Raw genomic sequence first — 16,136 nt, 5'->3', positions numbered from 1 at the left:
TGCTGTGAGTATTTCAACGTTAACCAGGCCATTTCCCTCTTGTATGTGTTTGTGTGAATGACACAGTTCTGGAGCGTACCGTGCCCATAGTAGATAAAATATGAATGATGGAGCTCTCTATCACAGTGTGCACATCGTGGAGTCGGTGGCATGCACCAGCCATGCACTAATGCCTAGAAGGCATTATCGCCATGGCAACCATACTTTTTCACGCCCTTCTCAGAGCACAGCAAAGTATGTGTTGGCGTGTTGCTCCATATTAGTTTACCCTCAGCTCGACGCTGCCCTCGGAGGCTGCCCTACATGAAAACTATCCCTCCCTCTGTCTCCTCACTTCTCCTCCTCAGACTCATCACACTGATTACACTCTGTGTGTGTCCTCTCCTTCTATCACCGACATTTCTGGTGCTGCGCTGTAGTTTCTATCTTGGGATGAGCCTCAAAGAGACTCTTTCCAGCAACGTCCTTTAGGTTAAATCCAGAAGCAGCAGCAGCAATAGAGGCCTGAGGAGCTGGTCAGTCAAACACACGTCCAACGGTAGTTTCCTTTAAGGAAGAAAGTTTGCTTTGTCATTAACATTATCAGATAGACAATGGAGTAACTTCTGTAGGAAACTGATGATTTTTTTAACAAATTATCATTATTTAATTGATAAATTTGAACAGTTTAAAAATGATGAAATATTATTTTACACTTTTCCTGTGTCCTATTTAAAGTTTTGACATGAGAGGATATGGAACCAAAAACGTCTCAATGACGTTTTACTCTACTGACAGCAGGTCAGAGAGCCAATCAGAGGATAGTCTGGACCTCTCCTCTGATTGGCTGTCTGTTTTCTGAGCGATTGAATAGAAATGTGGTAGACTACAGAGAAACCAAATGCTGTAAAGGTTGAATGGTTAGTCTAGATGGGCGGGGCTTAGGGCATGACTGAGAGTGGTGACTGCTTTGTTGTGACATCACAAAGTTACAGAAGTCCTGGCAACTCATTTTCCCTCTCTGAATACAAGCTATGTGCTTTTCTCTGTGGACTGAGCCTCTGATACTTTTACAGTGTTAATTCTGAACCTTGATCTGACATCAGACATGAAACTTGAAACTTTACTATTATATGGGGCCTTTAACTTTTTACAAAGGCAAAAATACCAAACATCTTCCAGCTCTAGCTTCAAGGTTAAGGTGGATGATTTTATCTCATATTGCTTGTTGAAGCTTTTGTTTTGTTCATCTCTAAATGCCTGGTCTAAAATGCAACGTGATTATATTATTATTATTTCTATGAAATGTGTGGAATATTTTCATCTCAGTTTAGCAGAGCTGAAGGCGACTTTTATCAGACAAACAGTCCAAAGATATTAAAGATACAAGACAAAGAAAAATATCTTGATCTTTTTGAAAAGCTTAGGTCACAGTGTACTCACTGACTCACTCCTTTCTCATATTGAGTAATAATTGCATCTCAGTGGGCAGTGATTGCATGACAGGCTTACACTAGGGCTTCAGCTGATTGTCTTACAGATTATTACATAGATTCACTTAAAAAAAAGCTTGAAAATAATGAGAAATGCAGGTCACTTACTATTCCTCAGGGAATGAGTGTAACAACTTCACACTGGGCTGCTGGAGTAGATGAGGAGTATTGTATATGAGGAGCTGATTGTGGCCAGTGAACACAATGTACAGCAGATAGTATGAGTTGTGTTTATGCTACAGCCAGTGATATGAAACTGGTGATAAGGATAAAAATAATGTAAAAGTACAGTGATGATAAAAAACACTCCAATTATAGGTAGAAGTGGCCACGACACGCTGGGGAGATGTTAACAGCAGCAGCATCTGTATCGCCGCCGTCTTGTTAGGAAGTCGAGCCGCTCGCGCCCGAAATAATCACGAACACAGTGTCAGGGGATATCAGGCAACAAAGCAATATGCACTCCGTTATGAAACTAGACTAATATCGCTTCCTCATGCACAGGCACACATGCACACGTACCTACTGTATGTGTGCATGTGCTGAAACGTGGCCCTTCATGTGATGTGTGCTCAGAGTCACGATCAAGACGCCGAGCTGTGATTTGAAAAGTTAAATGAAAACAATCCGTGGTCCACAGAGAGTCTGTGTCTGAGATAAAAACTTATTTTTTTGCCTCCCCACTGGCTTATACACATATACACAGGCAGAGAATGGCCTCTTTGCTGTTTACTGGGTGTTTTGTTGATAATGCTGTTACATCAGCTGTGACTTTCTTTTGGGGCGTTGATCGGTGGCTAATAGGAATTTAAATGGATTCTTGGATGTTAATTGCCATGAAAATGTAATAATGGGAGCTTTGTGTTTATGTGCTAACTCCAGGCGGTGCTAGACATGCATGCAGCCTCAATTGTAATAGCTCTTAATAGGTTTTTTGGTGGGAGATTTGTCATAGCGGATGAATGAACTCTCGTCTTCCTGTAAATCCTCTTCTGCCTATCGTGAAATAGAATTTGGAGTATTGATGGCTCAGGATGGAAATGTGATGGTAGGGTCCCTTGGTGGGATAATTAAAGTTATTTGAGTAAATCACGCTGAGTTTAGATCAGATACAGAATCAACTGTCGACTAAATCAAATAGAAAATAATGAACAGCGGCGTGTTTCTTTGCCTGTTTGTTATAATAAACACCCTGTGGTTGAGGCCACAGAAAAATGAATCACATCAGTCTTTTGCAGACAACGAGCAGGTGAAGAGTTTAGGTTGGAGAATAATGTATCAATCTGACACCTCCAGGCAAAATATTGAAGCTCCTGCAGACCCTCGGATGAAAAGAAACACTCTTCCTTAATGATCCAGCCTGTGTGAGTCAGACACTACTTATATCTCTGTGCAGCTCATGTATGCATTCGCCCTCTCTTCCTCTCTTCTTAATTCCCTTTCTTTGTTATTCATTACCATTTATGAGACACAAGTTTTCAGGGAACAGACCCCCTGCTTGTTTCTCTGGATGTTGGGTGCACGTGCTGCAGAGCGTCAGCAAAATGAGTGAGTCAGCATGGTCTCATTATAGCTGCTGATAGACTGATTAAAGTGCAGAAACAACTCTGCCCTGCAGCTCGGGGACATGCTGGGCATGCGCAGAACAGGTTCACAGACGCCCATGAGCATGCATGCAAACAGGAAGGCACGCACACACAGTCACACACGCACACACACGCGCACACACACACACACACACACACACACACACACACACACACACACACACACACACACACACACACACACACACACACACACACACACACACACACACACACACACACACACACACACACACACACACACACAGACAGCTCTGTTTACTGTGTGTCTCCTGGGGTTCAGTGGCTGTGCCTTTTCACCTGAGCACTGGAAGGGAAAGTTAATTTTGTGACCAAGTGCAAAGTAGAACACAGTGAGTTTCTTCCACAGAGTGCAGCTTCTGTGTATGTGTATGTGTGTGTATGTGTGTGTTTGTGTGTACTGTAGAAGTAGCCTTGAAGTTAGGAAGGGAGACGTCTGACTGCAGAGCTGTCAGTCAACATCTGCAGATCAGCTGGGAAATGGCCTTTGGGAGAACCTGTGGCCTTGAGCAAAGCGTTGAGCGCTGTAGCAGCAGAAACATGCCACAGCTCTCAGCAGCCGCCGGAGGTGAATTAAATGAGAGGAACAGCTGACACTGACTTGGATGAGTAAACGACTGGAGGAAAGTATTAACTGCATCATCTGCGTGTCTCTGTTTCCAGGTGTCGTGTCTGCAGGACTTCTTTGGTGATGAGGACATTTTTGTTGCGTGTGGACCGGAGAAGTTCCGCTACCAGGACGACTTGATGCTGGATGAGACCGGTGAGGCAACTGTTCCTCTCCGATGTTTCACATCTGACTGTCCAGTCTTATATTCCACCTCTCCTTCATTTCCTTCCTGTCCCCATCTGTGTTTCTCCTCACCTCCCAGTTTTACACTTGGCTGTTTTCCATCCATTGTAGACCTCTCTCAGGCTTATCTTTGGGACTCTAGCAACAACAGACCAATCAGCCAATCAGAAAACAGGCTCTGAGCATCTCTTCTGATTGGTTGACTAATTTCTGATTTAATAAATGTAGAGCAGATTTAAGGTAACAACCAAAAAAAAAACTAATCCAATGACCCTGGGTCCAGGTGGGCGGGGCTTGGGGCGTTGCTGAAGGCAGTGACTATTACAGAAGCCCTGATGGCTCATTTTAAGGCACAGTCACTGAATAGTTATAGTATTAACATAGCATCTAGACATTCTTTATTATAATAATGATAATGAAGACTGACTTTCGACAGAATAGTTTTATATTGTTTTACTTGACCATGTAGTTCAGTGCAGTGAACAGTCTAACTGTTTAAAAACCATCTACCCAGAGCAGAAACAGACAGAGAACACACAGACGGACAGTCTCCAGGGTTCAATCTATCTATTTCACATAATTATAAAATCTGTAACTTTTTGTGTATTAAAACATTAAGTTATTCAACTTCTTTCCTCCTTCCTGTCTGTTAGCTCTGGTTTTGATGTAATGGTCACAGTGCTGGCTGGGGGGCAAGTCTTTCAATGTCTTTTCACTGAGAGAACTTTTTTTTTTCCAATGACCCTTTTCAGGGAAGCTGCTATTTGACCCGCAGACATTCATCAAATGGACTAAACCGTCTCTTCGTACTGTTTGACATTTTGTCGAACAGTCTTAAAACGATGATCTGTATCAGTTAATATCTTATGTGTTCATCAGGATGTTGATTTAGTCTGTATCAACCAGCCGTACTCTCTGTTTGTTAGTCAGAATATGTTTCTATCCAACGATTACTTGTAAAAAATATCATATATATCTTATTTTCTCGGTTGCACAACACTTTCTCCTTATCTCTGCTGTATATGACACATCTCCCTGGTTCAGGTGGCAGAGGACTGTGTAGGCTGTTCACTTCATTACGCTCCGCTCTGTCTCTCTCTGTCTCTCTCTCTGCGCCTCCCCTCCTCTCTCTTCTTGGAAGTAGCGGCCCGCTGCACTTAGGCCACCATGTAACCTATTGTCTCATTGTTCCTCTTCCTCCTCTCCGCCCGTCTCGCTGCCGCGGTTCGACTGAGGATACGTTTATCCTCACTTCACCCGTCCGTGTGTCTCTGTCTGTCTCTCCCTCTCCTTCTCCATCGCTGTTGCAGAAGACTCCTGCCATTTAGCGCTCATCTGTATTCCCATCCTCTCATCTCGCTTCCTGTCTCCTACATGAATGAGTGTGCTCTGGCTTTTGTTCAAAGGTTTATTCATTTCATTTGTTCCCCCCTCTGTATCCAACCCACCTGGGTCACCAGTGTCCACCTCCCCCTTTTGTCTCTCTTTGTCTTTTTTCCCTCCCTCTCTTCCCCCTTTGCTCTACTTCCATTTACACAATAGCTGCTTCCATTAGCCTGTTTTCCTTTGGTCACCACAAAATATCCTCCTACGTGCAACAAGGTGTTTCCAATGTACCTGCATTTATATTGTAGTAACCAGCTGTAGGAAAGTAGTGGAGCATCTCTTTCAGTCTGCAACTTAAGCTCCTTTTCCCATCCATGTAACCACAGTGACTAGTGTGATGTAAATTTCATTATCTGCTGTGGTGTGTGAGGACTGTGTGTGCAGACTGAACGCCCAGTGTTTTTGTCTTCTGTTTTCTGCTGTCTGCTTCTGGGAGAATTAGAGCTTTTATCTTCCTGCGTTTAAAGTCTTGTACATCGTAACTAATCAACAAGGCCTGTCCCGTCTCATAGGCTCCTCCAGATGTAGCTTTTCTTTATGTCAGTCCATCTGAGGCAACAGGTTTATTGGCCTTAGTCCCATAATCCCTTGTAATCCCTTGCAGGCTGGCAAATTTTTCATGGTGAATTCACCAACGCAGAGTCGGGAGAATATTACATGACATTTGCTCTGTGTTTGACTTTTTAAAATTTTTCATTTCAACTCTCATCAAAAATATTAATATAAAATGTGCCTAATTTGGCTGCTAACATAACTAACTGCTAACATCTCATTTATAAGGTAGGTTTAAGATAGGATAGGAGCTAGTGACATCATCTAAATGCTCCTGGCAGTTTGTGTGCAAGGTCATTAGACAGGACTCTGCTCTGCTCACCACATGATGCATGATTAATGTGCAGAAACAATGAAACTGCAAGTAGTCGCACTGGAAGCAGAGGTGGACTTGCTACACAGCTGAGGTCAAATATTATTCCCAAGGGGAAGTTGTTTAGCCTAGATTTGAAGTCATCACACCGTTGTATTGTTCCACGGTGTATTTACAGCTAATGAATCTGAAACAACCTAATGACTGACTGTAGAGTCTGTGGAATAACAAGCTTGTCAAATTTGCCAATGGAGATGGTCATAAAAACAGGTGAATCAACAGAAGGAGCTGTCTAATGAAACATGTATCTAATATTACACCAATGTTGACTTTCTAAAGTTGGATGTTGTCTCTTTCTAGGCAGTGATGAGGTGTGGTTCAGGTAAACACATCAGACATGCAAAACTAAAAGAATTTTTCTTTATTTCTAGAAATGCAACCATGGACTAAAGGTGAGGTGAAGGATATTCTGCCTCATCTTAATGTGACGTAGCCATCATGAGGACACTGTCAGGTTCAAACTGAGCTCCACATGACTGACAGAGGAGGAGTCGACTGTGATTGTTTTGTTTTCCTTCCTGTAACCAACACAGCTTATGGTCTTTTACCTTTTTGAAAAATAAAAGAAATTCATTCCACTGATTTTAAGTCTTGCCTCAAAACAACAAATTCGTCATTGAGATGCAGCGAAGCCAAAAGTACAACATTGGTCTTTTAAGTGTAGTGTAAGAAAAAAACACAAGTAAAGTGCAGATACTTTGTTGTTGTTCACCCTGAAATTATCATCCATACATTAATTATGGCTATACAATCACTTAATTCACCAGAACTTTTACCCTAGGGTGAACAATTCACCTCTGTGTGGATTAGTCCCCAAAATGCGTATAAGCAGAGTTCTGAGATGATAATAACACAAAACACACAGACAAACACACTCTTTGTATTTTTTCCCGATGTCCCAGAGGACCGAGAGCACACTTTGACACCTCCTCATGTCCTGGAACACAGAGAGCACGAGGCCTGAGGCAGAGACAGAGGCAGAGACAGAGGCAGACAGGGACAGACAGGAGAGCAGCAGAGCCACAAAGGAAACAGGGAGCGAGACAGTCGGAGTCAGAGCTGCAGACAGCTTCACCTCCTCTCAGCATCACTATAATTATCGCCTCTGCCTCGGCGCTGGCACACTGTCATCATGTTAACACTCTGCATTGTACATTACTCACTGGGCCACAACGACTGCCGTGCAAGCACACACACATAGAGACCCAGACAGACACACACACACACACACACACATGCAGACAAGGAGATGCACACACACCAGACTGTGTATAATTTTGCCTCCCCGCTGGTCTAAAATGGTAATGAGGTATAATGGGGCTGGGTTAATGAACAGGAGAGGAGCAAAGTTTGGGGATGTGTGTCTATGTGCGTGTCTATGTGCGTGTCTATGTGTATGTGTATGTGTGTGTGTATACCATATCACATGGCTCATTTATCAGGACAGTGTGTCTGTGAAATATCAGACCTCCGTGAGTCATAGCTGTCACTCCTGAAACACCACAATAATTACATTTGGAAAGGCAGCCCAGTGAAGGTCAGAGCTCAGTTTTGCAGGGGGGGACCTGAAGGTAAGACCAATTACAGCTGTGTTGATACATTAGTGCTTTTGTGTTTTCTTGCATGACTGAAGGTCAAAATCAATCAAAACAGTAAAAACAGCAGTAGCTTAGAAGCAAACTGTGTTTCTGAAATGTTCAGTTGTTATGCTGTTAGTTTTTTTTTTTTTTTTTTTTGTGTGTATTTAGGTGTGTGTCACAAAACACAAGGTCATACCACAGTGGCACACGCTTAATATTCACTCCTCCGGTGCATCCTCCTTTCCTGTGTGTTTGTGCCAGCAGCAGGAGTGCAGCAGCTTTTATCCTCCTTTTGCTTCCAGCTATTCATTTGTTACACGTGGATTTAAACACTGTATAGTCCCTGGATTTTTTTTTCTTCCCTATGTCTGACTTTTTTTTATTTTTTTTTATTTATTTGAGTGGATTAGTGAATTAATGTGAAGGAATTGGTGTTTTGCAAATGGTCTCTCTCTGAACCACGTCTTGTCTCTGTGCTTTCAGAGTGTCGTATGATGAAGTCGGTGAACTATGGGAAGATGTCTGGCTCTCTGAACCGAAGCTCCCCGAGGACCGTCGTCCAATCACGGCGCAGCAAGTCCCCTGCTTCTTGTAAGACAGTAAAATAAGTTTCTTTTTTTCTTCTATTTGCCTCCTCTTCCTCTCAAGGACTTAAATGCTTAATGAAATCGGACATGGTGTCACTGCCCTGAATGCGTGTGTCTCCTTGCGTTTGGGTGCTTCTTTGTGTGCAGCATTTCAGACCTGATGCACACAGTTGGGAGTCATATGCATCCTTATACTTCCCCATGTGATTGTTTAGCATTTTCTAGCTCATTACTTAATCAGTGTTGCAGAGTCACTGCAAATGAAAACAGTATGAACAAACCACTGCAATGCAATCAGAGCTCTGTGATGTGCCATACAATGTGTGTGCATTGTGAGCTGTGTCTCATTGCATGCAGAATATGAATTCAAATGAATATGATTTCACATGGGAGTGGAGAAAAAGGCAAACAGGGATGAGAGAGGTGAAAAAAAAGAGAGGGAGCGGAATGAAGATGAGAGGGGAAGGAGAGAGAAGGGGGGTTGGTGACTCAATCCTGCAGCTCCCCACAAGCCGCTCTTCACCTGACATGCTAATAAAATGGCGAGGCCTCGTTAAACCTTGTTGTTTATGACTGATAATGATGCTCGAAAAAAAGCCAAGAACTCCTCTTTTTTTTTTCTTCTTCTTTTTTTGGAGGTGACAGCAAAGCGGGGAAAAGATGTGCTGAAACACAACAGAGTAACAATTACAAAAGCTGACTGCAGCTCCGTGTGTGGCAAACGTTGACGCTGGCTCCAGGCGGCTGAGGGCTGGGTGCCTGCTCTGCTTTTGAGCTTTAACAAACATCAGGTTGTTCTTTTTCCTGATTGTTCAGCTTGAGCTTTTGTGCATGTGGAAAAAAACAAAAAAAAACACCGTTATGCAACAGAGCACTTGACTTTTCAGTCTGGCTGTTATTATTTTTGCTATTGGAGCGTGCACGGAGAGACACGTTGGGTTGGGGTTGATGCGACGCCGGGTGATGCAACATGCAGAAACTCCACAGAAAGAAGTGTTTTCCACCTGCTGTTGAAGCATCTCCAACATGCACAGACAGACACTTTACTGTTTTCGGAGCGTCTTTGTGATGTTGCAGGAGTGGAGAACTGCTGGTTGTTAATGTGTTTTGTGTTGAGATGTGAAAGGAGAAGGCGAGGAAGGTGCAGAGACACAGCTGGGGTGAGAAGAGAAAGTTCTGGATGCTGATGGCTGGAAAACTTTGGGGAAAAGGTTATGAGGGTGAGTCATAGGCTGATCTGAGCACGTCGGCTGAAGCAAGTCTGGGAGGAAGGTGAGAGAGAGAGAGAGAGAGAGAGGAGGGAGGGAGAGAAAAAGAGTCTGAGACAGAGGGGGAAATAAGACTGACTCGTCTTGGTTGCCACGGAAACATAGCACAGTAGGAGCATGTAGCCATAGACACAATAGTTGGTGACAGCCTTATATGGCTGTGACTTCCGGTGGAGCGGCCCTGCAGTGGAGAGCGGAGCCGACTGACGCTCGGCCCTCGCTGGAACCCTGAGTCAGACCGTCCCGACGTTTTCACTTCTCAGAAATAATCCCCCTCCTCTCTCTCTCTCTTTCTCTCCCCCCTCACTGCTTCCGCCCGCTGCTTAACATCACCAAGTGTTCCCGGGGTGCTGTTGACTGTTTAGCTGCGCATCCCTCAAAAACATCATCAGTTTGTACCGGGAGACAAATGAGTGGAGGAGGTGACGAGCGATGTTTGCTTTTTTGTTTCTGCGGCCGTGGCCTTATACCTTCCCTTCCTGGACAGTGTGTCTGATCTTTATGGTAATAGTCAATAACAGCTGATACTGGCTGCTGCCGGCACCACATGGCTCAGACAGGTGCCCGCTCTGTTCTTATCCAACATGTTCATAAGGAGGTTTCATCATTAAAAAAATACAAATCACATAAAACAGAATCTCATCCAAATGATTTATGCAACAGTTGCATTTTACCAGAACTATTAAAAGTGTTTTTTTCTGAACAGTAACATAATACACTAACTGATCTACATAAAATTAATCCTCATTTTGATCTTTATCATTGATTTATCAAGCATAGACATTAACATGGATGGTTTAAGCCACTCTATTGACTACTAAATTGAACATGTGTTTGACAGACTGAAGAAAGAATTTGTTACCTTTGGATTTTGGAAATCTTGATGAGTTTTTTTTTTTTTTTTTTTTTTTTTTTTTTCACAGTTTTCTCAAAACATTTAGTCTCTCAGTAACTCTTACGTGTACAAAGAGAAAGTAAAGATTTAAATAGAACAAAAACAGACGTCTTATAACAACAACATATTTCCCAGATGTATAGATTTAACAGGTGTATCTCATCTGGGACACATCTGGAACTCAACCATCATCCTCTAGAGGTAAATCTAGTTGCGTGTGAGCACAGACTTCTGACGTCAAGGCTGAAATGACAGTCAGCATAAAAGATATAGATAGATATATTCACCTTAACGCTCCATCAGTATCACATCACATCAGTATTAGTTATGAATATAGAAATTGGATGGAAGTTTTTAAATCAATTGAGCCCGCAGAATAATGCATTTAGATGAAAGTTGATTCATTATTCAATTAATTATTCAGTTATCATTTAAATGCATCTCCACTCTAAACCCTTTTATCTGAAGTGTTTCCAGTGAAATGAGCAGTGAGGACACCAGAAAGTTCAGTCCAGTTTTTGATATTTAGAAACCAGTGCATTTTTCATTATTCCTCATCCACACTTAGAGATAAAGACAATAAAGGACTCCAGTAGTTTGAAACCTTACTGCAGGTCTTCAGGTGTCCTGAGCGTGGCCTCAAAGTCCCATATTCATTTTTTCTCCAGCCAACACAGGCCTTAATAAAAAACTCTGTATCTCTCCATCTAATAATCCTGAGCGAAGGAGCTGCACAGAGATGTGAGGTAGATAGTGAGACACACAGAGAGAGAGGATGTAACACAACACATGTGCTGTCAAACATCACCTGGTTTCCTTTTGTGTGTCCATCTGCTCCCCATTGTGTGTGTGTGTGTGTGTGTGTTTTTACCCAGCTGAGTCCTTCAACAGCAAAAGATAATTAGGAGTTCAAAGTTAGACGAAATACAGTATATTCACCTGACCCCTGAGTTTTCCTGTTTGTTTTTATGTCAAATTGACTGATCAATTTTTATTTTTATTTTACCAAAACATGAAAACAGAAACTCATCTACATCATTTCAAATATGAAATTAAACATACAAAGTGACCCAAACCATCATGGGTGCATCCAATTCCCAGGATTTATGTCTGTTCAGCTTCACCAGCATCATCAGCCTTGACTTCAATGACAAAATTAATTCTTCCACTTGTTCATTATACAACTTTCAGAAATCCACATTTCTCTTCAAATTAAGGTCCCAGCCTATAGAGAGATTTGTGTCCAAAATAGTTTAAGTATTTGCCCAAAGAACTCTGAAATATGTGCATTATCTTATGCACAAAAGGTATTTGCCTCAATGTACTAATCACAGTCTTTTAATGTGCCCATTTGCTGCACTGTGACAAAACAACTTCAAATCATGCATTTACAAACAGGAAATACTTCAAATGAAGTAAAATACATATATAGAACAATTTAAAGTGAAACTTGAAAAAAAAAGGATGAATGAAAAAAATTGTAAGACATTTCAGTCAGTGTTATTGCTTCATCATGACTCTACAAAACACTTTGTCTCGTCAGGTCTGGTTCAAGAACATGAGCCTTCAGAGAAATCTGCTGAATCAATTCAGAAACACTGTAATAATAAAAAACCTCATCAGGCTGCTCCCCTGCACAAAGTGTTCTTCTTATTGAAAACCGTCGGAGCACAGAGAGGCTTCTGTGTTGTATGTCGGCAGGTGAATCATGCAGTGGGTCTCAATAGTGAGTGAATCACAGGCCTTTGTCATCATTATGCAGTAATCACATAATAATGGCTGGGATATGAATGAGAGCATTAACATATGTTGATGGGTTTGAAGTGATGAAACCTTAAGATACGGATTACACCTTGACTTTCCTCTGATTGGCCATCAGTGGTGACATCAACTGATCCAACTGCAACAGAGAGAGAACACACTCCACCCGTACCGTCGAGGGTCTGATGTTGCATTATGTTCTGTATGCATACTGTGTGTGTGTGTGGGCAGGTTGTTGCGTGTCGGGCCATACGCTGTCATCACTCGAAGTCGAAGCCTCACTCTGCGATGATCTCACAACCCCCCTGGCTCACCATCTACACACACACACTACAGACCCAAAATAATAGTGAGAAAACAATTTGCACTCATACATAGTTTCTCTGCCTGTCTCTCCATCTGTCTCTCTGCTCTCCTCTGATGCCGCATGTCAGCTAAAATTAACAGAGAAGTACAGATGGTGTCAACAAGCATCACGCTGAGACTTGGGGGTCTCTCCTCTCCCTCGCTCTGTCATGAGCAACTCCTCGTGACGGGGGGAGAGACTTTACGTCGAAAGCTCGCGGGGCGGCCGACCCACAGATAATTCCTGGTGTGTCTCCAGAGGATCAGCCGTGATCACATGATGATGTGTGCAGCCTTCTTCGCCACCTCATATAAAAACCTGCTCACCAGGGGAATGCGCGTATTTTCTGAAGCCGGATAAGCACGGGGAGGGCAACAGATAACAGAGGGTGTGAGGACAAATAAATTCACGTCCAGGCCAGTATTGATATTTATTGATATTTGGACAAAAGGCAAGATAAGCACATGTCTGGAGGCAGCTTTGTGTTTATGAAACAGCATTGTGTGAACACTTTCCACTTATCTGCTTTCAAGATCTTTGATTGGGTTTTGCCTCTTTTATAGTCCCAACTGTGTCATGGGGGTGTAGTCCTGCTAAACTCACATATTTCATGTGCTGAATTTCCCATAATGCCTTTTGACTGCCCTCGAAGAACACATTTGTAAAAGGGATACTTCAACATTTTGGCAAATCGGCCCAATGCCATAATCCCTACAGTTTTAGGAGTAGGTTTGTTACCTTTAATTGTCAGTGCAAGCTGTTTTTAGAACGGCGGAGCAGAGCCGTGAGCTGCTCAGAGCTACGCTACGGAAGCTAATGGGATTTCTTGGTTTCCCTCATCAAACTCATCAAATACACAATCCAACAACTCCAAAATGCTCTTGTGGACAAGTTGTGACCTGCACATTCACCACGCTATGAGATAATAACGGAACGTTACGAGACAGAGTTGTTTTCGAGGCGAATTCATTCAAAATGTAACGCGTAGCCCTGAGCAGCTCGCGGCTTGGCCATTCTAAAAATAGCTCGCACCGACAATTAAAGGTAACGAACCTACTCCTAAAACTGTAGGGATTATGGCAATGGAACAATTTGCCAAAATGTTGAACTATCTCTTTAAGTTGTGTCCACATGAACCATGTGTTTGTACCACATATGTTCTGTTTGCACTACACAACGTGTGTATGTCAGGGCATAGTTCTTAAAATAAAGGTGTGGTAATACATGTGTGAGACCTGGAGCACATATGGTAAGAGACAGGGAAGCATGTAATTGGCTGGTCATCAAGGCTCATTAATCCAAGAAAGCTGCTTTGTTTCACAGTTTTCAAAGATGGAGAAGAAGAAAAAACAGCAGCATGCTGCTTTCAGATTCCCGAGATGATGTTAGGTTGTCTTTGTCAATCTGACAATATTAAATAGAAACTCCTTTGACCTATGTGGCTTGCCATAGTTGGCGCTTTTAGTTTCGTTTACAGCCCATGTTCTTATTGTGATGCTCTCTACCAAGACTGACGTCTCTACAACTATTGATGGATTGCTGTGAAGTTTTGTTCAGCCATTCTTGGTCCACGGAGGATTAATTTTATTCTCTCTGGTGATTGATAAGCGAGTTTTCTTCCAGCACTGCTCATGAAGATGGCATTTGTGGTTCAGATGTGTCATCATGAAATCTGGTCCAGACCTTCATGCTTCCCTCAGGATGAATTTGTATTTGTTCATCTGTCTTCAACAGGGGGTCTGCGGAGGTACTGCCGTGGGGTCGTGACATTTTTGGTTGTTTTATATCTTCTGGGTTTCCACATTTATGTTTCAAATAAAAATGTAAATTTAAATAGCTTGTCTGCATGGTTATGCAGCTTGCAACATGAATATAGGAACCTGTGTTTGGTGTTAGTGCCTGTTACGTCACAGAGCTGTTGACTTGGCTGTAGAGTAGAAGCGTGTTGTCATCCACATTGAAAACACTTTGACTGACTCGTAGGTGTTGCTATGTTAAGTCCAAGTAAACCTGCAAAAAAACAAACAAACAAAAAAAAACTGTTAGGTAACCACCAGCAGACTAATTTTAGCTGCATATCTCACCATGAGACCATGTGAAATTTAATATGCAGCTTATGTATCATCATGCACAGGGCACAGCTGGAGACAGGCACGCACACAATGAGGTGCTCCTCCATGTACACTCCTTGCACAGCTCACTTGTGCAGCCATTGTGTGAGAGAAGCTGAAACACATCGTCTTCTGTGGCTGGTTGAGTTGCTACCTCACTGCTGTCTCCATGCCACACGAATCTAGCAGGAACCCATCACTTTACAACCATTTGGATTTTGTCCAAAGCAACTTAAGAGGGTCATGCTCTCAACTCCTGCTCCAGACTTGATTCATCTTCTCCACAACAAGAACCTGTGATGTTTCTGCTTCATTCTACCTCCACATGACCTCACATCTACTAACCGCAGGAATAAGAAAAAAACCCTGAAGGCAGAGCATATATAGTGCAGCACTGCTTTTTTTTTTTCTTTCCAAAAGCATGTATATTCATCTGATTCTGCATTAATATCTCATATAGTTCAATTCTGAAACCTCTGCATAGTTTTCCTGGCATCGATAATATCAATTCATATGTTTTTTTTTAACTTCTTCCCTGCTGGTTTCTCTCTCCCTCGCTCCTTCTCTCTCTGCCTCTCTCCGTCCCCGGTGCGCGTCAGAGTTTGCGCAAGCATCCTCCCCGCCTCTCCGTGTAGTACAGCTCTGCTCCGTCTCTCCCATTCACCACAGTTTACTATCACACTCGGGCGGAGCGCGTACAGAGGTGCTGTTCTTCCTCTTTATCCTCTTCTTCTTTCTTCTTCTTCTTCTCTCTGGATTATCACTGTGTTTTTCCATCATGTTGGAAGTGGAAGGTAGGAACCATGATAAGAACATTTATTGGGCTTCAATGTGAAACAGTAATTGTCATTTTCCCTTTTTTAAATGGCAAACTTTATGTGTTCCTTTATCGGACAGTAGCCTATACGCGCGGTGTCCATGACTCTCCATTGGTCTCCATTGACTGTGAATATCATTGATTTAGCCGTGTTGTGATTTTTTTTTTTTTTTTTTGGATTGGTATATATATGAAGAGAGATTGCTTTAAACGGTGCCGTTGTGTAACCGGGGAGGAGTGTCTGTCTGTGTGCGTAACGCTGATGCCGAGTTTCATCAATGGAGACGTCCAGGAATTCAACGCTGAGACAATAGCGTCTTGTAGCCCGATTTCACTGCTCTCTCCCCGGCGTGTTCGGTACGACGAGAGCCGGTATAGTCGCCGTGCGTGGCAGCCGGTGCTATTTTAATCCGCCGTGGGGCTTTATCTTCTTTGTCTTGAATAATTCACAAAGTTCTTTGATCTCCGCAGGGGAATAAACATAAAACAGCGAAGGTTGGACCACTTACATCTCCCATAGGTTTCACTTCTCTGCTGCAGCGACCGGCACTGGCTCTGACAGTGTTG

The 16,136-nt window shown here is 42.7% G+C and overlaps 1 protein-coding gene across 1 annotated transcript in view; it reads left to right on the top strand.

Annotated features, from left to right (window-relative positions):
• The window catches only part of dclk1a (doublecortin-like kinase 1a), a gene marked incomplete at both ends in the record, with an annotated part of 49,117 nt that overhangs the window by 14,120 nt on the left and 18,861 nt on the right, over window positions 1-16,136 (top strand). The window contains 2 exons of the mRNA XM_083986482.1: window positions 3,764-3,863; window positions 8,268-8,375. Coding sequence (XP_083842608.1) covers window positions 3,764-3,863; window positions 8,268-8,375 — 208 coding nt within the window. The remainder of the gene's footprint in view (window positions 1-3,763; window positions 3,864-8,267; window positions 8,376-16,136) is intronic.

Source organism: Trachurus trachurus (assembly GCF_905171665.1).
Source record: "Trachurus trachurus genome assembly, chromosome: 14".
Lineage (NCBI taxonomy): Eukaryota > Metazoa > Chordata > Actinopteri > Carangiformes > Carangidae > Trachurus > Trachurus trachurus.
Note: the sequence above shows the minus strand (reverse complement) of the source record. Positions and strands in the feature narration are given on the sequence as shown.